The sequence below is a fragment of the Sebastes fasciatus genome, chromosome 13, assembly GCF_043250625.1.
Source record: "Sebastes fasciatus isolate fSebFas1 chromosome 13, fSebFas1.pri, whole genome shotgun sequence".
Lineage (NCBI taxonomy): Eukaryota > Metazoa > Chordata > Actinopteri > Perciformes > Sebastidae > Sebastes > Sebastes fasciatus.
The window spans coordinates 4,076,267-4,100,140 of record NC_133807.1 but is presented as its reverse complement, the minus strand read 5'-3'; the positions used below and the strand labels follow the sequence as shown (position 1 = coordinate 4,100,140).

Here is a 23,874-nt window from a genome sequence, read left to right as displayed (position 1 = left end):
GCGAGCCACAGTGCTCTTCGGTTTGAAGCAACCTCGCTGCTGTTTAGGATCCGATTGATTCAACAGTTAGTTAGTTAGTAGCCGGCCGAGGCCTAACAACCCTCCCACCCCCATCCTGACCGCCAAAGTGCACCAGTCCCGTCAGCTTTCATTGTTACCCAGGAGACTGAGCGTACCCCACCGATATCCATGGGGGGATGAGACACACACACACAAAAATCCTACCTTCTCTCATTCACAAAAGCCAGTTGTATGACTCCCTGGTTGGCAGTGGAGGGATGGAAGAACTGCCTCTGCTTTCTAAACTCCTCTTTCTGCAAAGTTTGTCCACCGCAGCCGTGATGGTCCTGCACTCTCTCTGTCAATATCTCTTTCCCTCTCTCTTACCGCCTCTCTCTGGTTCTACCCTGATGCCAGGAGCAGTGTGGGGAGTGGAGAAAGAGTGAGGGACAAGGACAGAGCGAGAGAGAGAGAGAGGGAGAGAGGGGGCTGTTGGTGGCTAAAAGCAGCTCCAGGATCCATTCACATGCAAATGGCCCAAGAAGCTTCCACTAATCCCTGAGAGGAGAAGGACTACGCCTCCCCACTCCTCCCCCTCCCCCCCCGTCACAATCATTTATCCAGCCATGGCTGAGCGGGTCAGTTAGTGTGGGATGGAGGTGCAGGGTACAGTTCCAAGTGGCTCTGTAACCGACCTATAAAGGCCCAGACACACCAAAGCAACATCTAAGAACTCGCGGCCTCACGTCGCCTTGCATCGCCTCACATCGCCTCACATCGCCTCACATCGCGTCGCCTCGTCTTGCGTCGCCTTGCGTTGCTTCGTCTCGCATCGCGTCGCCTCACGTCACCTGTGTCTTGGCCAAAAAGAAGACTACATCCACTGGCCAACTACCACGTACGTTCTGCGCCTGCAGAGAGGAAATAACTCTCCACACCAGCAGGCGGCGGTAGTATGTATTCGTCATTCAAAAAGGGGACACCGGAAGACAGAGGACAGCGGATATACAGGCTGTTGTTACGATACGTACATGAAACAAAGCGGCGTCTGCCGACCATTTTCACACAGCTCTCCATCACCACGTAGCTTCATTCCAGATGGATGAAAACTGAGAAGAGCCTTCTGTTTGTGTGTGTCCTCTTGACTTTACTCGTTGGCTTGCTTTTCCTCACTTCTGTTGCTCTTCTCGTGCACTGATTCGTTTAAGCTGAACAGCCAATCAGAGGGATTTCTCTCACAGACTGCGATTCAACATGTCGAATCGGCCGCGAAACAACCGACACGGGCAGACTAGAGCCGGCAGTAAACGGGACACACCGCAAAAACCAGGCCAACAAGACGCTCAGCGACGGCCCGAAATTGGCCGACAGCTGACTGTCAGCTTGGTGTGTCGGGGCCTTAATGGTCCCATATCGTGCTCATTTTCAGGTTCATGTTTGTATTTTGGGTTTCTACTAGAACAGGTTTACATGCTTTAATGTTCAAAAATAACATTATTTTTCTCATACTGTCTGTCTGAATTTACCTGTATTCACGCTCTGCCTGAAACGCTCCGTTTTAGCGCATTTCAACGTAATGGCAACGGAATTACGTTGCTAGGAAACAGCTTTGGTCCATGTTTACATCCTGTCAGCTGATGTCATTCACATACACTGCAACAGGAAATAAACCGGGATACATTTAGTATGTTTACGTTCAAAACTTTGAAATTGTCTAAATATTGTAGATTTGTGACATCACAAATCGACAGAAATCCTGACAGTTTCTGAATACAGGCTGTGTGTATTTCTGCATGGATTGAGTGTTTTGATACTTTCACAGTATTTATACAGCACTTAAACCTGCTTTATAATATAAAAGACATGAAAGTCTCACTTTTAAAATATGGGACCTTTAAAATCAATTAGTAGAATTCCACTGTGATTACATAAAGGGGCATCATTCGTCTGCTTCCCACAAGTTCGTTCCCCCTACCTCCTGCTTGTACCACTTTCTTCTCTCTCTTTATTTCCACCTTTTCAAAGTTCCCTTTTTGACCATCCAACATTTTGGGTTTTGGTTCAGGCACTACAATATCTCTAAACAGTGCCCTCATACCATCCAGATGTTGATACTAATGCTGATAAGTTCATCTGGTATTTACTGAGCACTCACAGCGCCAGGGTTTTGCCTATAGGTGGTCTGGTTTCTGTAGGGTCTTTAAGCTTTTCCTGCGTTCTTTCTCCTGTTTTAGGATTTCTTCTTTTGAAAATTTCTCTCGTTGCGTCTTCATATGTTATCCGTTATGTTATCATAACGGTGGGAAATTTTTCCATATTAACTGCCAAAAAGGCGTCACACAATGGCTGGTGGCAAAAATATCATAGCCATCACGAACCAACGTAAGGCACAATAATATATTTTTGGAACAATATCTTCTATCTTTTTTCAACCCAAAATGTTCAGTCTGACCATCCACTGCTGGAGGCGAACAGAGGCGAACCAAACTCGTTACATATGCGATGGCATCTCTCCAACATGGCAGCTCGCTAGCTAGATCGCTTGGTAGAAGTTACAAAAATAAATTGGTCATATTAAATATTAAATCTGATTTTATGCAAGGTGGTTTTTCTAATACATTTGGCTACTGCAAGTGCCGCCACAAGTTTCATGTCCTCTTTAAAGGATTCTAAATAGAACGTAAAGCAAATATTAATCTTAGTTGCAACAGAAATGTTCTACACACTAATTATACAAAAATGATCTCCCTGTTCAGTCAACAGAGTTTTCAGCTTGCTGCCTTATGATACACGTTAAGCCAAATTTATACTCTCCACGTCTGCAAGTGCGGGATCGACTGTGACTGCGTGGTTTGCATGTGTGCAATGTGTCCTCCAAGCAGACAGACAGTATAACAGAACTACCACACGTCCATGGGGTCCGCAGCTGTCCATGTATGCGTCCGTTTCGGAGTATATCTGAAGATTTTCTCGGGTGAAAGTAGGTTTAATAAAGTAAACTTTGTTCGTAGCTCCTGCTCGCTGGCATATGTTGTCCTTAAGCACAAATTAAAAATTAAATCAAGCATCGATGCTCTTATAAGTTTCATAAATATGTCACTGTTTCTGCAGCATGCATAAGAAAATGGAAATTGTCTATCAGAGAATATGCATATAACACCTGCAGCCGGCAAATGCCCCCTGGGATTAAAACAGAACATCAGGAAATGTGGTATTTTAGCCAAAAGACATTAATATGATATCATAGGTGTAGCCAAATATCCTTTACTTTGACACTTCCTCTATCACAGTGCTGCAGTCAGTTTTTTTTGTGTTTGGTTAGGACAAATGTAATCGTAACTTAACTTAATCGTAACTTAACTTCAAACTTAACATGCTACAGCGTGTTTAGGGAACACCTCTTAAACGTAGGAAGCTTAGTAAATATATTTTATGATTATCTTAGCCTTAAGATTCCATTACCAAACATGTCGTTTTGTCACGTTGTCTTTTGTGTCACTGAACTTTGAGACAGACATTATGGTCAGGACAGGTGACAGGTCTTCTGCACCGATAAAGAGAAAACTGGATTTAGTTCTGTGCAATGCTGCTGTGCGGTTTCAGGTGTGAGGTTGGGGGTTACTTTAATCTTACCGCACAGCAGCTACAGGAGCATCTGCAAGCTTCGTTCAATGTCATTACAATACTACTATTTATTAATACATTTTCTTGACTCAAACCTTGATAGTTTCTATTTGTATGTCACTTGTGACAAGAAGTAAATGCATTCTCTTATAGATTAATAAAGATCTATTATGAATTTTTGTGTTCTGTCGTCCCACTTTAAAGTCAGAAACAACAGATGGAAGTGTGTATTTACAGGAAGAGGCGGAGAAAGTGAAAATGGGGAAGTGTGCCTCTATTATGAAAATTATCTTTGTGATTTTTCACTTCATCTGCTGCAAAACTATCAGACACTCACGTTCAGACTCATAAACTGTTTTCAGGTCAAGTGCGCAGCTTGTCGTTTTGAGCGGATGCTTCTTATCTGATTTCCAATTAGTCTGGGGAACTGTCAAACAATGTCATAGGCTGCAGTATAATTCTACTGTTTCCATATTATTCACCCACATTAAAATGACTTCCATGCATTTTCAGTTAACTACAGTGTTTCCCCTATACAACGCTGCAGCACTGCAAAAATATGACCGCCGCTGCTGCTGCTGAATTAATCTTTTTTTTGACGAGATGAGAGGAGATGAGAGGAGAGGAGAGGAGAGGGCTCCGTTTTATCTCTTTAGAAACTAACCGCCGTAACCAGAGGAGTGCTTTAACCTCTCGGTTCGGCATGCATGTGAATTATAAAAGTTTAACCATCATAGCGTGAAATAAAGTTTCACTGGCAATCAATATCGGACGATATTCAATAAAGAAATCTGATCAGGAGATCGGCATTCATTATTTCTAGTTGCAGATTCCTGATAATGCTACACTGTGAACAACAAATCCGTGTGGAAAACTTGAAATTGGCAGGAGAAGAGTTCGTAACGTTGGCAGCACCGGAACTAAAAGCTAATGTACGGAGGTTCCACTGAGTTACATTATGATGCGTTCAAGCTCTGTTCAGTAATGAGTAATGAGTATAAGGCAAAGGTAAATTAGCAATCACCAATGACCTGTTTATGTTCCTAACACCAGCTCTAAGCATCTTATAATCCTCTCCTCCTCCCTCTGTGTATGCAAGTGTAGACGTACCTCAAAGTACAAAGATAGTAGCTATTCTACTTTTTTTCTACTTCCTGGAGGCGGGCCTTATCCACGAGGGCCACCATGACAAAAGCTGTCAATCTCTAAGACAACATATTCCCTTAGAGATATTAAAGTTGCATATTATTTGGATAGGATTCCCTAAAAGAAATGTCCTAAATGTAAGTTATCTTATCATTGAAAATGTCATTACATTTAGATAAAATAACACTGTTTGATAATAGAACAGTGTGGTTATACAAGTTCATTTACTATGTTCAATAAAAGTGTATTTTCCTAAATGTTGAGACACCTCACCTCATAGCACTATGTCGCCTACTGAAGCCTCAAGAGCCCTTCTGGTGCCGGCAGACATAGAAACCTCCTGGCAGGACATGCTTAGCGAGCGCACTATAAAAAATTGTCTTCATGCAAGAGAAATGCCACTACTTCTACAACGCCATGCCCTGGGAAACACTGAACTGATTCACATTTCCAGTTAATTTCACCACTCCCCTACAACAAACTGCCATATCTCATGTTTGCTCAGAATTAGGTGTTAAGGGACGGGCGACTACATGTTCTCATTTTGAATGAAGGGTCATCATGGCATGCGTGTACCATCATGTACTGTAACTGTGCTCTTACTCGAGAAGCAGCATAATGTCTCATTGATGACGTTACTTTGAAAAAAGTGATGAACTCTTATTAACGTTTAGGTTACCCTCTCTGTACAACTCATACCCATCCTGAGCTGTCAACTCTTCCTAACCACTTTTCCATGACCTTGATGAGAAACGTCACGAGGTCAAGGAAAGAGGTGTTCATAAGGAGGAAAAGACAACCGCGGTGTTAAGAGAATCTGGCGGATGTTTTTTTTTTTAAGCAACTTTATTTATAACACATAGAAAATGAGTAAAGCGACAAACTCAGCGCTGTGCAATTCAAGTAGTTATTCAAGTCCAAAACAGAATCACACCTCCGAAGAAGGATGTTTTCAATTTATCCTTAGTGTACAATTAAAGTGTGAGGGCCAAATGGTGCGTCGCTATAAATGTCGCTGCCACAAGGGATTGTGGGACAGCATTATCTCCTTTCCTTTGGTAGAGGATGGTCCAGTGTTCACTATGCTAAAGGAGATAAGAAGGGAAGCATTGAAGCATCTTTCCTTAGCATTTAGAGAATTCCACAAGCTCTTATCACGGCGGCCTCTTGGATACTTCGGGTCATTTCACTCAGTTAGGCATCTTCCGAAGAGAAAAAGACTTTTTGACCGCAACCTTATGGCCTGTCCACATATAAATGATATTTATATTTAAATGAAATTGCCATTACGAAAGGCAAACTCTATGCAGAAACGCTGCTGGTGTGGACAACCCACGCAAGGGACACGCATCAGTTGAGCGAGGCAGCCGCTCACGTGGCGAGCAGGCTGGACAGGCCGTTACACTCACAGTTTTTTAGTTGCTCTTTGTGTTACGACTAAACACAGCTCAAAAATGTATCTGAAGCCCCATTTGAATGAGAGTAATATTATAGGGAGAGGTGGGTGATAAAATTGTACCCTGCTCCGGATGCATTATAGCCTGTGGTAAATTATAGGAGCTGTAAAATCTAAAATAATACTAGTCATAGTTATCATAAAGTAAGCATTATGAAAAATGTTTACCTGTAAGTAAATTAAACTATTGACACAGTTGCTACTACTCAAATGGCTCTTCCTGAATGCCTATTATGCTTTTAGAGTAAGAAACATTTTCTGCAAGGTGACACTACACAGCCATGATCTTTGAACATTTAAGTTATTGTGCAACTTCTTAGTAAAAAGTTTTACAGTAACCAAGACGCTTAGGACGATTATAATTGTGCAATAAAAAAGTCTGTTAGGAAACCGAGAAAATCTCACTATTGCATGCTCTTGTCACACAGAAGTAAAACTGAGCTGATGAAACTCCAAAACAGGAAACTCAACTTTATGTGAAAAAACTCAGACGTGTCTCTCGGACGTGACTTAATGCTACAGTCAGTAACTAACAGTAACTTTTTTAAATAAAAGCTGTTTGTCATATTTGCTCAAATTGTCACTATACATTGACAGTAGTACATGAGACAGATATTCTATGAAAAAATCAGGTTCCTCTGCCTCCTCCTGGTGCTCCCATTTGCAGGATTCCAACGCGCACTCCAAAAACATAACAACCAATCCGAGCCGAGGAGTCTCTAACGCAGCTGTCAATCCCGCCAATCAAACTGCGAAACTGTGCAGCACTGATCATTCATTCAGTTTATGTTACTGTAGCGCCTATTTCTCTCCACAGAGGTTTTCAGAAACATATTTTAGTGAACTGTTCAGTTTGCTCCGGCCGGTGGGCTGTGCTTGGTTTTTGCTTGACTGTGTTCAACATGGCAGCCGAGTCTCAAACTTTCTCATTTTACAGCTAAACAGTACGCTACAAGATGATTCTGACAACATCTGAGGAGAGAAATAGGCATTAACTTAACAGAATCTTGATTCATATTTGATCAGCTCGGCCTAGTTTGACTGTTTGACCGGAGTTTGAGTTTCACCGGCAGTGATTGTGTCTCACTATATCATAGAGCTCCATTGTTGTCCAGAAACTATTAAAAACAAATCAATGAGCCACACTGTTATACTGGGTGACATGTTTATTTTGACTCAATCCACCACCCTGATACAGGGAAAATACTCACTAGAGCACCAAATGTTATTTGCTTTTTTTATTTATTTAATCTAGTTTAAAAAAAATATTTCTTAATCTATTTTATTGGTTTTATTTTTATTTCTCATGTGCATGCATCTTAATGTTATTAAAGCTGCAGTGGGTAGAAGTGGAGTAAACTATATCCTGACAGTAGTGCATGAGAAAAATCATGTTCCTCTGTGTCCTCCCGTGCTCCTAACGGCATCTGCAAGATTTCACAGACCGGAGAAAAACAAGCAGTAAGAGCTGATCTGGAGTCTGCCGTCCAGCTGCCGTCTATCACTCGCAAACTCCGATCAAACGGTCAAACTAGGCAGCGCTGATCAAATATGAATCAATATTATGTTACGTTAATGCCTATATCTCTCCTCAAATGTTTTTCAGAATCATCTTGTAGTGCACGGTTTAGCTGTAAAATGAGAAAGTTTGTGACCCGGCAGCCATGTTGAGATCAGTTGAGGAAATACCAAGCACCGCCCACCAGCCGGAGCACAGCCAATAGGAACGCTCTCTCTATGAAATGACCTGTGATTGGTCAAAATGTTCTAAAGCCTGTAAACAGAGCCACGAGGAGGTGCAGAAGTCTAGTTTTCTCTCAGAACACTTGAATTACAATAAGCTGAAAGGTTATTATGGAATTTTTGCCAAATGATGCCAAATATTTACTGCTTACTGCCACTTTATCCGCTGCTTAAAATAGTACCCAACTACCGCACTATTTCCCTCCTGTTTGAGGAACGTTTAATAAAAACTACAGTACCCAGTTTTAGGGAATCACTAGGCTTTAAAAAAAAAAAAGAAAAGAAAATATATATTTGTAAACCGTTTTTAAGTTGTACATATTCAGTAGAAACCAATGGGCTTGGAGCTGAGTGAGCCAAGCGCAGCATAGAGAAGTGAGTGGTTTTGATCCTTTCATGGGATTTGTTGACAACTGTAAAAGAAAGTCCAATGCATTGCAGCATAATTCTGTTAAAATGATAGATTTCAAAAGGCTGTAACTGGAATGAAACTCCTGATAAAGTAACAGCAGTGTCCTACAGTACTACACACTGGGAACTGAACCCCAAACACTTCATGCAGACATATGATGGACAGTTTGTGGTCATTATTTTTTAACTATGATGATAATAGACAACTGTTCATTCAACATCAGACATAAAATCCTAAGTAATAACCTGTGCCTTACAACAAATCTAATTATGAGATCCAATAAGCCTTTCATTTCTGTTTGCACAGTAGTTCAACTGTTATTTATATACTCTTCTCTCTGTTCCCCCAACAAACTCACAGCTGTCAAGCATGCAAACTAGTTTTCACATGTTCAGATCTGAAGTGCCAACCCAGGAACACTTTCACCACAGAGCAACGAGTGGCCGACTAACAGAGTAAATAAAAGCAGCATGTGAAAAGAATCCGGCACATGTAACGTGAGGACTGTGTTGTCCAGTTAAAAGCTGTTTAAAGGGGCTGAAAACAGGAAGGAGAGAGCTGTTCTTTACCTGGTATGGAGACACAGCAGTCAGCAGTGACACACATATACAACTGGGCAGGATGTCATATCACTGCCTGTGTGTGCGCGGAGGGGCGTGCCACTGTGTGTGTGTGTGTGTGTCAGAGGATGATGCATTTCCTGGCCTGTGGGGGAAACTGTTTCCTGGTTAGATCTTCTGCTGGCTGTATAACTCAAAAACAACATACTGTAATACCCCTTTTCCACCAAAATTGGCGCGTTATATGCAGCTGTTTTAAATGCAGAACACCCTAAAAATAGGCGATAGACTCCTTTCCCATTGCCAGTATATGCCCTTTCTGTTTTGTTTTTCTTCTGGTGTCACGTTGGACGTCACGAACGTGCCCGAAAACAGGGTTAGTAGACGGCGTCTGAGTCGTCAGTTTCCCCCGCCTCCATAATGTGTGTACGCATGGGTCAGAGTTTCCGTACAGTTGCGCACATTCTCCCGTCAAGTTTGTTTTAATAGATCACAGCTTTTGCGTGGCATACGCACATTTCAGGCCCCGCTTTGCTCGTACGCAACGGTTATATATGAGACCCCAGAACTTTGGATGATACCCACTTTATTTGAATTCAATTACCGAAGCCTCATTATAGCTTCAGACACATTTTAGAACGCATTTTTTGAACAGAACAAGGACTGTGGGTTTTGTCCTCTATCCCTTACAGTGGAAGGTTGTTATGAAGGGATTTCTTAATGGACTTTATGGACTGTAGGGATGACTACAGCAACCTAAAGCTGTTTCACTGCAGGCCTACATATGGGCATGGGAGCATTGCTTTAAGATAGACAAAAAAAAATGAGAACCTATTCTTTAATTCAAGGTTAAGCTTATTTTTTTACCATCAACTTGGACAGAAGTTTCCTCAGATTTCTGTCAGATCTCATGCCTTTGTAGTTTGAAGTGGAAACAAAATCACAATAAATTGGTAGTAGCTCACTCGTCTCTGTCCCTGTTTCTGCCTTTCTGTCCTCAGCGGGCTGTGTCAAGTGGTCGGCCTGCTCTTCCTTTGTCTTCCCATAACTCTGAGAGGTGACGGCATTCCTACATCACCCACATTATACGATTCCCAGACACTTCACATTCCCATCCCACTCCTTCATCCCACTCTACAGAATCATAGCTGCTGAATGAACATCATCTCGAGTCAAGTTTTTTAAGCCCAATATCACAAATCACAAAAATCCTATATCAAAGTGTGTGATTTGTGATATTGGGCTATATAAATAAAATTGACTTGACTTGACAATATCTACTGATTATTATGAGTGAAAATGAAGATACTCAGATTAAAGGTGCAATGTGTAAGTTCTGGTCCCATGCTCCAAACAAATATATATATATATATATATATACACACACATATATATATATATATTTATATATATATATATATATATATATATATAGTATACCTATCCGACAAACGGTTAATGAGTTATAAAAGGGGCGGGGCTAACATGTAGGGGCGGGGCTATGAGTTTATATTGACAAGTAAGTTTCATGTCTAATCATACCAAATGGCCGCCATGCCACGCCATTTAACTAAAACTCACAGTCTTCACAATAATGCATCATCAAGGTCTTAAGGCTTTTTTGTCCACATCTGAGGTGGATCTGGTCAACCTGCTAGGAGGAGTACATTAAAATAGAAAACACGTCATTTCCTGTTGCCAGTAGGGGCCCTATGAGTGTGACTCAATATTGACATGTAAATGTCCTCAGGACTGGACCCTTATCACGCCTGAGAAATTTGGGGCAGATCGGACTACGTACTTTGGAGTTACAATAACTTCCTGTTTCATGGCAAACGGAACAAAATGGCCACCAAATTTCATACATGTAGGTAAAACCGGAACAAGGGGCTCTATTTTTCCAACTTTGTAGGGGGCGCTAGCGAGCCATTTCGCAACACAACAGCTTGAGACACTTAAAATAATAATTTTTAAACCGCGTCGGATGAGTGTGCAAATTTTACCAATTTTTCAAGCACCTTAAGGCTCTCAAAAAGGCGATTCATTTTAATTAAGAAAAAGATGATGATGATTCCTACAGTTTCAATAGGGCCTTCGCTGCCCAACGTTGTCAGTGCTCGGGCCTAACAACACTGTTATCTTATAATCTTCACGTGTGTCGTCGGCCTGTAGTTTACGTTAGCCGTCTGTTACTGTGCCACTAACCGGGGCTGTACGGTCCACGTACGCTTTGATTGGATTCAATCCAAAGTGACAGAAATGATAAAATGACTCATATTTTTGTTTTGTCCTCTCCGCGAAGGTGGGACGGTGGCTCCAGGAGACGGACCTTCAGTTAGCAGCTGGAGCAGCACAAACCTCAGCGCCGGGAGTCACAGCGGGCCGGCGGAGCTCTGACGTCTAACCTGTGTAACGGCTGCAACGGAGAGTTTGCTGATCCGGTAGGGAGTTGGGGGCGGTACCACTAGGATCAGACCCACAGCGCTGGGGCTTGCACCGCTGGCTGAATGCTACAGCTAACCGCTAACTGAAGGTCCGTCTCCAGGAGCCAACGCCTCTCTCCCTCCGGCAAAGTAGTCGCCTGGCGGTGGGGATGACAAAAATACTTCTTTTTTTTCCCGTTTCTGCCACTTTGGATTTAATCCAATAAACAAACTATACACGGACCCTGTACCTTCAACGAGCCCACGGACAGCTCTACTTCTAGGTCCTCTCATGTTGGACCGAGTGGTATTACAAGACAGGACGGGCCGGGGCTAGCTTGTTAACATGCTCATTTCACTAGATGTCTAATCTCCTATATTATTATTATTGTTGACCGTTCAAATAATTAGCAGCAATTAAAAGAACTTTAACAACAACACACTGCCTCTCGTGTCAAACATCTTATGATATAAAATATCCCCAAAAGTATTGAGTATGCTCTGAGCCTGTCAGTGGCATGACACAAACAAAACAATAAAATACAGAAGTTACCCTTTAACTCTCCTGAGTAGAGCTTCAATTACTCGTTTTGTTGAATAATTCACCTGACAACAGAATTTTGTAAAACAATGTCATTTTACTGAAAAGCTGATTATATTTGTATTATAATTATAGCACAGCCCTAACATAGACACACACACACACACACACACTCACAGAGAGGTTAGTAGAGGAATGTGGAGTGTGTGACTCGTAGCAAGTGTCAACATGCAACCACAAAAGACCAGGCCGCTGCAGCCAGATGATACCACTGAGTCTCTCTCCTCCAGCTGTCAATCCACCGTTATAAATCAGGTTAACAAAGTGTCAGATAGTGTCACCATGTGGCCATTTATAAAGCTTCATTTTCACTCCTTAACCCTAGACATAAGCTAAAAATACATATGTTTTGTTTGTTTTGTCCAACAAATACATAACACTAATTATATGCTATACCATCTAACTATTACGTCCACATTTCTCTTACCATTTTGATTAATGCTGTACAACACATACTGTTTCTGTAACTGATTATTCTTGTTAAGAAGAAAATTTTAGACGACACCATCAGGCACATATCTCCTAGCGATCCTGCAAAGTCTGATGCATATTGCTTATAGCTGGTGCTACTACAACATGATGTGCTCAGTGGTCACGAGTCTGAATGTACTCGATTTTCAAATGCTGCTACTCCAGGGTTTCCAAAAGTATAATTTCAAAGCACGCAGAGGTGATGGGGGGCTTATGCATTGAAACAGACGTAGACGTATGTTACGGATGTATAACTATAATGTTACAGAAACACTTTTTGTGTGACTGAGGGGGCTGAATAAAGAATAAAGACAGTATGCAGTATGTACTGTGTACTGTATACTGTATACTGCGTTGGTCAGTAGTATGTAGCAGGCGGTTTCGAATACAGCCTAAGTGATGTGTTCTGTCTGTCTATCGATCTCCTCTGCTCCGTTTCAGTACTACGGACAGCGCTGCACCTACACACTGGCAGCAGTCAGTGGGAGTGGGCTTGTTTAAAGTACAGTTTCAATTTTAAAGTAAAGTTTTGAGAAGAAAAAAAACAATTCCGGCTTTTATTCATAAAAATATTATATCAGACTCCAAAAGTTGTCCAGCATGTGGGCCTTGTGGGTCATTTTAAATACATCTATCAGTAACAGTAATAAAGGTTGCTATAAAGAATGGATTTAAATGACATTGTTTTTTCATTTATGTGTTTTGTTGTATACGTGTGCACTGTGAGGTATCTGTCACATATTAATACGGGTCAAATATGCTAACGAGTGCATGGAAAAAAAACGACTGTGTTTCCAACACATTTTCATACTAACTTGTCACATGCTGACGCTTTGTCAGAAAGCAGGAGTAAACACGAGCTTAAAGCTTCAGTAGGCAGTATATTTTTGGCATCATTTGGCAAAAATTCCATAATAACCTTTCAGCATATTGTAATTCAAGTGTTCTGAGAGATAACTAGACTTCTGTTCCTCCTCATGGCTCTGTTTTCAGGCTTTAGAACGTCTAGCCCGTGACGGGAGACTTTGACCAATCACAGGTCATTTCATTGAGAGAGCGATCCTATTGGCTGTGCTCCGGTCCTTCACCAGATTTCACAATTGCTGCCACGTCACAAACTTTCTCATTTTACAGCTAAACCGTGCACTACAAGATGATTCTGAAAACATTTGAGGAGAGAAATAGGCATTAACGTAACAGAATATTGATTCATATTTGATCAGCGCTGCCTAGTTTGACCATTTGGTCGGTTTTATATTTGCTCCAATCTCGCCTGCTGCAGCTTTAATCTGTCAAAATCAGGTGACTCACAGCAGCGCCAGGCAGAAGTTAGTTTGATAGTAACCAGCTGGACAGATTGGACCTAGTACAGTCTGCATCGAGCTGAAGTTAGTTTAAAGTTAGATTTGAACCAGCTGGACTCGTATTTCAGCGTTCAGCGTACGTCTGTGCTGTTTGTGTCAACGACTGTAACCAGAGAGTTTCAAGAGCTGAAAATAATCTGAACTCCTGTAGGAAGATTCCATTTGTTGTTAATTTAGTAATGATAATAGCACGCTGTCTGTGGGCAGCCAATAGTTATGAGACCAGACCCAAGGATTACAGCAGTTATTCTTTTATTATTGTGGCTGGCAAGCCTGTGGGACATGATGAAGCCCCCAGCTGTAAAAGCTACTGCTCTACAGGATGATGGTGAATTCCACAAGGACTCAGTGCTTCCACCCAGTGGTGAAAAAGTGCACACACACACACACACACACACAAAGAGAGAAAAGTCAGAGACTGTAGCTGAGATATACTTTAGTGAATGAGCGGTGTGTGTGGTATTTATCTAAACTCTTCTCTGTGAACTAAAACTAAACTATCTCACACATCAACAACGAGAACAACAGCAGACGGAATCAGAATCTTCTCTTATAGGAATGATGGTTTTCTCAACCTACTCACTCCCTCTACATGTTCTTGCTATTCTTTACTCGAAATAAGAAGGTTTGTTTGCCTTCTGCCCGTAGGTGTGAATGTGAGCGTGAATGGTCGTCTGTCTCTATGTGTCAGCCCTGTGATAGTCTGGTGACCTGTCAAGGGTGTACCTCGACTCTATTTTGTTTGAGTTAAATTATCTATAATAAACTTACTTGCTTATTAACCGGCGTCTGTCTGTCTGTAAGCAGGATTACTCCAAAAGTTCATGATGGATTTGAATGCAATTTTTTTGGAGGGGTGGAGTGTGGCACAACAATCCACTAGATTTTGGTGGCGATCCAGATCATGATCCGGATTCAGGATTTTTTTTTAAGAATTCCCATCAGCCTGAGCATTAAGACCACAGGGTATAACACATGCGCAGTGTGACTGATGACGTGTTGATGATGCGTGACCCCGCCTCCTTCCTCCTTCTGAGAGCAGAGAGATACGTGTATGGATGTGTGGCGAGACATCGAGGTGCGGCGGGAGCTGCTGGCCGTCCGCGGTGAAAAAGAAAAAAGCGGTAGATGACGGGATGAGAGACAACGTAGGGTAACGTTATACAGAAACAACAAGGCTGCTGAATGAGAGAGGCATCCGCCGATACGTTACACAGAAACACACCGTGTTAATAATAAGCCGACCACCTCACAGTACCGCCGGCTGTGAGCTGTGATCTTTTTCGAAAGTCACGCACCTTGGCGGAGGTCTGCGCTCTCCGAGTGCCATTCAGTTTTAAACTGTTACTGTGTGGACTTCCCTTCTTTGTTATGCTCTTGGACAAGCTGGGCATAACAAGTGGGGGCTCGTCCAATTGTGAACCTGAAATATCCAAATTTGAGGTGAATTTGAGTAGTAGAAGTGTGTTGGGAGTCCCACAGTGACAGTTTAGTTCTACATGGTGTTATGGTGCAGATGAGTGGTGTATCCATTAAGAACGGTGAGTGTGGGTTATGCAGTACATGCTGTGGGGATGATTGTAGTGGGTTAGCTGCACTATTTTTGCTCTCTGGCTGTAGCTTTCATTTGGTCCCCCAGATAGGTCGTAGCAGCAGTTATCTCACAAGGAGGAATTGCTGGTTTATTGTTTTCAGGGCTGTTTGTTATTTTTGTATGTTGTCCGTGTGGTTAGAGCCACGGTCTACGTGGCTCGGGAGCACCCCGAAGTACTGGCTGGGACAGATTGTCTTCCCCCAATATGGACGGTTTGCAGGTGCATACTGTAAATACCCACCGCACAGCACGTACATGACGACTAGGGTGCAGTTAGTCAGTTTTGGCTAGGCAGTTAGGAGGAGGTGCTTCATAATAACTCACTCAATATCCCTGTGGTTTTGTATGCTTTAACTAGTCAACTACTTTTTTGGGAAAAGTAAAATTGCAGCAGCCGGTACATGTGTGAACACGTCCAAGCAACATAGACATCAAATGTAGTACAAACAAAACTGTGGCCAGCCTGGCGATGCAGCAGGGTGCCAATACAGACGGTTCTAACCATAAAACGCAGGGTCATCAGCAAAACAGTTGAACCCGGCTCAGCTTTTTTGAACCTCGATCACTTTGTAAGAGTATTTCTACTGTTTACCTCCCAGTCGGTGTAATGAAAGATAAAATAACTGTTTCTGTGAGAAATTTTCAAAGTTGTAAAATCCTGTCAGAGAGTATTATACAACAATAGAAACAAGGTAACAATGTGAAAGCTACGGTAGCTGTTTTCATCTCTCAGCCAACCATCAAAAATATATTTGGTAGGCTGTCCCTTTGGTTAACCTGGGTCCACCCTGCTAACCCTAACTCTCACCCGAATATACCAGGACTGAGTATGTCCCTGTAGGAATTTACATATTTACTTGAGATATTACTTGTGATATTTTCTGATGTTATAGAAACATGTTTAAGCTAGTGCAATGACTAATGCGAGCATCATGTTTCTCTTAATGAGCTGAGGCTGAGCGGGAAGAATAAGTGCTTGTTTTAAGTTGGCAGAATAACAGGGTGAAAAAGTGACAGCGGGGTTGTGAGGGTCGGAGAGTTGACGTAGCTGTAGAGGAAAGCACACACACTGCAAACAAACAGACACACCCAGGACTCTGCAGATACAGAGGAGTGTGTACACATGCAGCTGCACCTCATCGCTGACCTACAAGCACACACCGAAATACAAACGTCTTATCTTGGGTATTTCCTCATAGTCAGGAGGAGGTTTACGAGCTGACCTGAGAGGAACACATTCACCTGTCTTTCTATTTCTCTATTATGTTCTGTTTCCTCATCCTCCTTTCTTTCGTCAACCAGCGGAAGCATAAACACCAATAAAGACTAGGAGGGTGTGTCTGCGTGCACATCCCTGTATGACCAAGTTTGTTGAATGAAACTGTCACAGCTCTCAATTTACCAGTTGAACACAAACATACTCCCACATACTGTACACACATGCCAGGTGGTTCACTGTTTTTTTTTCTCTATAAGACAAAAGGGATACTTATTATTGCAAATTACCTTCAGGGACATAATTATGTATTATTATACATTTTGTGTCACCACAATTTCTCACTTGAGCTGGGTTCTTACTAAGATTACAGATGTAAAATGGGCTCATCTGCACTTCATGTAATGAGCAAAAATAAAATACCAGGACCTGGTGCTGGGCATCATGGACAATGACTGACTCTCTCCATGACATGCTCATTTATTTTATTTAGCCAATGCAAAGTCCTCGAGCCAGGCGGTTGCCTCCTGGTCTGCTGTATGGAGGGTGACTAACCCTCCTTTTAGATTGTGGAGCGGGCAAGCTTCAATGATATGTTCCATTGTTTGCACCTCTCCAGAAGCACACAATGGGCTTGGGTTGCTGCCCCATTTGTGAAGGCTGGCCAAGCAGGGGCCATGTCCGGACCTGAATCTATTGAGGGTTGACCTCTGTATCCTTGGCAGGTTGGTGCCAGGGACCTGTTGGGTGGGGTCTGACACAAGATGTTTGTTTGGGACATCCTTGGGCTCCCATTCATTTTCCCAAGCTGATTGGTCATCTAGATGGAAGACGGGCAATGGGTGGGTTGAAGATGGGGGTCTTTGATCTTTTGAAGCCTCCTTTGAGTAGATGCTACTCGCCGGGTATGTGGGGGGGTTATAATGGATAAGACAGGGAGCCAGGGGAATGGTGTTGAACGAATAGTCCTGGTTATGATTCGCATGGTTGTGTTGAGCTGGGTGTCCACATGGTGTGTATGGGGGACGTAATGTGCAATATCATGGACACAATCATGAACATTCTGTATTAACCATATACTCTAAGGGTGCTTTCACACCTAACCTGTTTTTTTTTTTTTTAAACAGACTCATGTCCATTTGCCTAATTAGTGTGGTTTGTTTGGGCTGATGTGAAAGCGGTCAATCGAACCTTGGTACGGACCAAACAACCAAACCAAAACTAGGGATGTCACGATACCAGAAATATAGTAGTCGATACCAATACCAGTGAATTTCCACAATTCTCGATACCAAATTTGATACCACGGTAAAAAAACAATATATCCCATGTAATGTCTATATACAGTATATCCTCAGATTGCAAGCAGTAGTTTAAATTCACTGGTGACATTTCACCGGGTATAGGCTACCAGAGGTGGGACCAAGTCATTGTTTTGTAAGTCACAAGTAAGTTTCAAGCATGTGCCTCAAGTCCAAACTCGGGTGTCGAGTCCTAAACAAGCTATATGCGCTCATCCAACTGATGCTCAGTAACATAACGTTAGTTCTTCATGGTTTTCTCCTGAAACTTGATTGGATGCTGTTGGATTGGCTCAAACAAAGTGGATCTGGGGAGTTAAGTGTAAGATAATCAAATGCAAGTCCCAATAACATTCACCAGAAATAAAGAGTCCAGAGTTAAAAAAAAACTAAAAACACCCCTTGTCCAAGATTTAGTAATAAGCAACAAAAGATAGAAATTCAGTTTGTTCAGTTCAGTTCAGTTTTTTCCCCCACGAGTCAATCCTCTTCTCGAACATAAAGGATCTCTGCATCTCTGGATCTCGCTGCTGCATGGCGATGTTGTGTATATGTCAACTCCTAAAGAGAGAGGACAGAAGCAGCTGCATGTGGCGTTTGGTGGGTATTAATTTCGGACCCTGCAGGCATCGTACGGTACCTTCGGTACTGTGGAAAACGAGTACCGTCACGTTCTTAGAATTTTGGCATCGCCTTGGTACAGAAGTATCGGTTCTCGTGACATCCCTAACCGAGAGAAGGGGTGGGGGAATGATTCATGTAAGAATCACGATTCTTATCTTTTAATATTCTGAATCAATTCCCAACTTCCAAAAATCGATTTTTAATTGTTTTTGTTTTACTACCACAGCCTTGCGTGCGCTGAATGAATGCATCGCATGACGGGAGTCACACAACGTCACTTTAATTAACTGAAAATGAAATGTAACGTTGGATCAAGCTGAACGAGGAATAATTCAACAACAACCGCAATGATGGAGAGAACTGGGCCACAGAGAGAGAGAGACAGAGACACCGTGTCCTAACAGCAAGCATTTGGTTACCTCATGTAAACAAACCACGTAGCTATCAACTGTGAGCTCCAGATCAGACTGGAGACCACTTCAAAGATGGCCTGGTAGTACTTATTCTCTTGCGTCATTTTCTTTTTAAACAGAAAACATACGTTTAATATTGTGATAGGCCTATTTACTGGAAATGACTTCAAATATAGCTGGCAGCAAGGAGGAAACTTTCAAGCGATCTCCCTCCAGCCAGCTGTTACCTTATTTAGGAGGAGGAGGTACCGTATAGATAACTCTTCATTTCAGCTTCACGAATCAGCCGTTCCTCGTCCGTTGCAACGTTTTTAAAGTGAGTATAGGGACGATGATGATTGAAAGACAAAGAATATTGAAACATGAAAATGATAATGAAGTTAGTCCTTAATTCTTGAAACTTCTTTCAGAAAGCATCCAGCCGACCCAAAAAGAGAACCTGAGGAAGCCTCCTCTACCTGGGTTCTAACCTGCTCCAACTACGACTAAATAACTGAATGCTGCGCGCCAGATCGTCTCTCTCTAACACTGAATCCTACACTTCCCATAATGCAACTCGATACTGTCCTTTCATTAGCCCTTCCCTATCTGATAAACACCTATGTCTTATGGCTTACACCTTGTCTACACAGTGAAAGCAGCACATTAGCAGAGCAGCAGCAGCTTCAGTGCTCCATCTGTGTCTACACAGGATGAGTTCAGGTACAGTACTGAGTGTAGTGTGTAAATTCCTAATGTATTTTATACATTTGCAGCCCAATAAGATATAACCCTTGTGACATCACTATGACATCATCAGTGTTATTTTGCCCAGAGCTATACGGAAGACATTATACAACTGTTTTCATGGGATGAGTAAATACTCTTCATGACTAGTAAAGTGACCGTAAAGTGTAATATCTGTGGAGTGCCCCTTTTCTAACTGCACCCAGCCCGGCTCAGCTCTCTGCTGTGGACGTCAGAGCGGAGCCAGTTTGTCCTGTAAATGTCTCCGTACAGTTTGAACTCAGAAACAACCATTATTATACCAAAGAGGTTGTCTCACAAACAAGTGTCTGAACACACTCACTTCCACAAACAGAGGGGTCTATTAAAGATGAGTCAGGCTCTGAAGCTTTGCTCAGAGTGGTACTTGAAGCTTTACAGTTTCCTGTTGATGTGAAGTTAAACACACACACACACACGCACACGCACACACAGAGACGGAATTTTTTTAAGTAGAATCTGCATCTGGATGTAAACACACAGACACAGAGACACACTGCTCAGCAGCTGGATAACCTTCAAATGTTTAACCAGAATGGCACTCGTAGAGCGCAGACCTCCGCCAAGGTGCGTGAATTTAAAAACAGATCACAGCTCACAGCTGGCGGTACCGTGAGGTGGTCGGCTTGTTATTAACACGGTGTGTTTCCGTGTAACATATCGGTGGATGCCTCTCTCATTCAGCAGCCTTGTTATGTCTGTATAACGTTACACTATGTTGTCTCTCTCAATTTTGCAGGACTGTTTGATGTGTATGTGTCATCTGAAATTGATTGAAAGTGCTGCGGGCCCGTGGCTGGAGCCTCACAAACCCAACTCCTGGGGTCTTAATCAGGCTCTTAAAGCTTCAGTAGGCAGTATATTTTTGGCATCATTGGCAAAAGTTCAATAATAACCTTTCAGCATATTGTAATTCAAGTGTTCTGAGAGAAAACTAGACTTCTGCACCTCCTCATGGCTCTGTTTTAAGGCTTTCCAGCTTTAAACCTGACGTTCCTTCACTAGATTTCACATTGGCGGCGGCGGCACAAACTTTCTCATTTTACAGCAAAACCGTGCACTACAAGATGATTCTGAAAACATCTGGGGAGAGAAATAGGCATTAACGTAACAGAATATTGATTAATATTTGATCAGCGCTGCCTAGTTTGACCGTTTGGTCGGAATTCCCAAGTGATAGACAGCTGGTTCTCGTAGACTTCAGCTGGACGGCAGACTCCAGATCAGCTCTGACAGCTTGTTTTCCTCCGGTCTGTGAAATCTTGCAGATGTCGTTAGGAGCACCGGAGGACGCAGAGGAACATGATTTTTTTATCAGATTACCGGTCTCCTGCAGTACTGTCAGGATATAGTGACCGTTAATGATATTTGCTCCCCCTCTCCCCACTGCATCTTTAAGTTACTGTTCATGATGTTCTAAAAAAGCACATAGCTGGACAGGTTGTTGATGTTCCCTGCAGCCCATTAGGCGCGTGTCACTGATTGAATCACTCTGGAGAAGATTAGAACTCATCAGGCACTGAAGCTATGAAGATTGTTAGGACAGTTATGTATTCTCGCCAACTGCTGACAGAACATAACGACTCCCGTGGCACACCAGGAAAGCCTTTAATAACTCTCTTTATTACTCATAATTTCTCCTATCTTTCACTTACTCTTCCATTCCTCCTGGTTTCTCTTCCTCTGATCTGTCCATCATTATTCTTTTTCTCCTGCTCTCTCTTCTACCTTCCTCTTTATCCCTCTGTCTGTCTTACTTTAGAGGAATTAGCAGTGAATGCTGGCCCCCTGAGGGCCAAGGACCACATTACAAGGACTTGCCAATGCACATCATGGGAACTCCCTTAGGTGAATCTCATTGGATAATCCTTCAGGATAATGGGAGCCGCTGAGGTTAAGGGTGTGGTGGGCCTGAAAAAGGTCAAACAGGGTATGAAGAGTAGAACAGTTTGATTTGATTTCTCCACACTGAGTTTGTTCTGGACCTGTATTTATGAAAGTTCTGAGAATTATTCTCAAGAACACTCTGCAAAACAGATATTTATTAAACAGCTCACTCCTTCTTACAGCAGTGTAGGAGTAACATTTAAGACCAGTTCTCAAGTGTTTATTCACGACAGCTGACTATTGTAAACTACAGAATGACGTCATATGGTTACTCATGTCAGTGCTCTGAGAGGACCGGCCAATCAGCATCAAGGATTTAGCACAAATCTACCCCAATGATATCTTTGTTCATTCTTTGAATTAATTGAGAAGCCGTCCTGCATTGTCTCTTTTCCAAAGTCTATCTACAGTATATTCTATGATGTCATAATCATCATGTGTTTGTTGCTTTGGTCTGAAGCCAGGGTGAAAACCAATCAAATCACAGGCTTTGGAAAAAGGACATTTTGAAAAAAAAGAAAAAATCAAAAAAACAGCTGGAATAAAAAAAAGATGATTATCTTCCAATTTCATGTTCATATTAAACATTTTGTCTGTATCTATTCATATGATTATTTAGTTCATAATGTCTTATTTATGTATTCATCCAACACCAATAAGAGGAAATTTGTCAAAATGGAAACAAAAGCTGGCGCAGGAAGGAGAGTTTGCTGCTGCTGGCAGAGGAAGTACAACCAACTATCACAGGGCTGACACATAGACACAGACTCATGCTCACATTCACGGGACATTTAGAGTCAACAATTAACCAAACCTGCATGTCTTTGGACTGTGGGAGGAAACCTGAGAACCCGGAGAAAACCCACGCTAACACGGGGAGAACATGCAAACACAGAAGGACCCCCAAGCTGTATTTGAACCTACGACCCTCTAGCTGCGAGGCGACGGTTCTTACCACTGCACCACCGCACAGCCCTGATCCAACACCAGCGTTTCGTTAATCAGCCAAAGGCTGTGTGGAAGTGACTGGGATCATTCTTTTATGTGTAATGGTAGGTGTCCACCGGGGCGTTTTTTATCGCGAGGGGCACGCGCCGCTTCCCAGCATTGGACGCTCGGTGGGCTGCCACTAGACACAACACACTTGGCACCTGATGGGACGAACGCTTTTCCTCCGTGGGCTGCTGCTGCTCCCAGCTTACAAACCGGAAACAATATGGAGGCTGGTTTGGAAACTTTCTTCTTTTATTTCACGAAAATAGTTCACTGAAATGTGTTTCTGAAAACATTTGAGGCGAGAAATAATCCATGCAGTTGATGAAACTGTCTTTATTTTTTAATCAACAACGTTTATTTTAAAAGATTCTCTTGAGTTTCGAGAGGCGGCGACTCGCGACGGCCACCCGTGATTTGCATAAAGTAGACCTAATCTCAACTTTACGCAAATGAGGAATGGCCGTCGTGACGCTCCGTCTCTCGAATCGCGCCGCCACACTAACCCAGAATGCATTGCACGGCTGCTTACATAGACAATGAATGGGAAGCATGGAAAGAATGGATCCTGTGGACACATACCGTAAGGCGACATCAGGCTTGACTTAAACATTACTTTCCTAACGAAAATGTACAAATAAATACACAGAAATAAAATGTACTAACAACTAAATTGTTATTTATTATTAGAATTATAAACTGTACACCAGCAACTTGGTCAAAAATCTTACTGACTCCATGTAATATGAAAGAGAAATGCACAGTGCACTCATTGAGCGCTCTACACACTAGAATGTAGTGTTAATAACTGGTGGTAAAGAAGCCTATATACTTGAACATCCACAAATTTGTTCAAATTTCAAAGCATGTTTATGTATCTTTTCCTATGCAAAATGTTAAATTAATTAATCTGTATGTACGTTTTATTAATTTTGTGGTTTGCTGGCTTTTTAAAATGTTTTATTTATTTATTTATTTTTCTTATTTACAATTTCATTTTTATTTTTGTATACCTTACTTGTCAATTTTCATTCAAAATAAAATCAAAATCATTCCTTGTGTAAATATGTTATTATACGTTATTTTGTCTAGGCAGGGAATAATGTTTTTTTCTTAAATAAAAATACTATAAAAAAAAAGAGAGCGAGAAATGCACAATAAACATTCTATAAAACGTTCATGTTTTAAATGGACATTAAAACCTTAATTCAGTCAGCCGTGAGAACCCTGAGGCGGCCCCATCCCGCTCCGAGACAAGCACTCAGCACACCGGACTGTTTC

At 42.1% G+C, this 23,874-nt stretch overlaps 1 protein-coding gene across 3 annotated transcripts in view; it reads right to left on the bottom strand.

The window, feature by feature from the left end:
• septin12 (septin 12) overlaps window positions 1-23,874 on the bottom strand; it is an 85,998-nt gene that overhangs the window by 31,169 nt on the left and 30,955 nt on the right. Inside the window, exon 1 of one of the 3 annotated variants that reach the window (XM_074657247.1) lies at window positions 8,951-9,074. The exons of 1 other annotated variant lie outside the window; for it this stretch is intronic. In XM_074657247.1, the coding sequence (XP_074513348.1) occupies window positions 8,951-8,987 (37 nt within the window). In that variant the 5' untranslated portion in view covers window positions 8,988-9,074. Of the gene's footprint in view, window positions 1-225; window positions 422-8,950; window positions 9,075-23,874 lie in introns of those variants that run through there. One more of the 3 variants, XM_074657248.1, reaches the window with a different exon arrangement.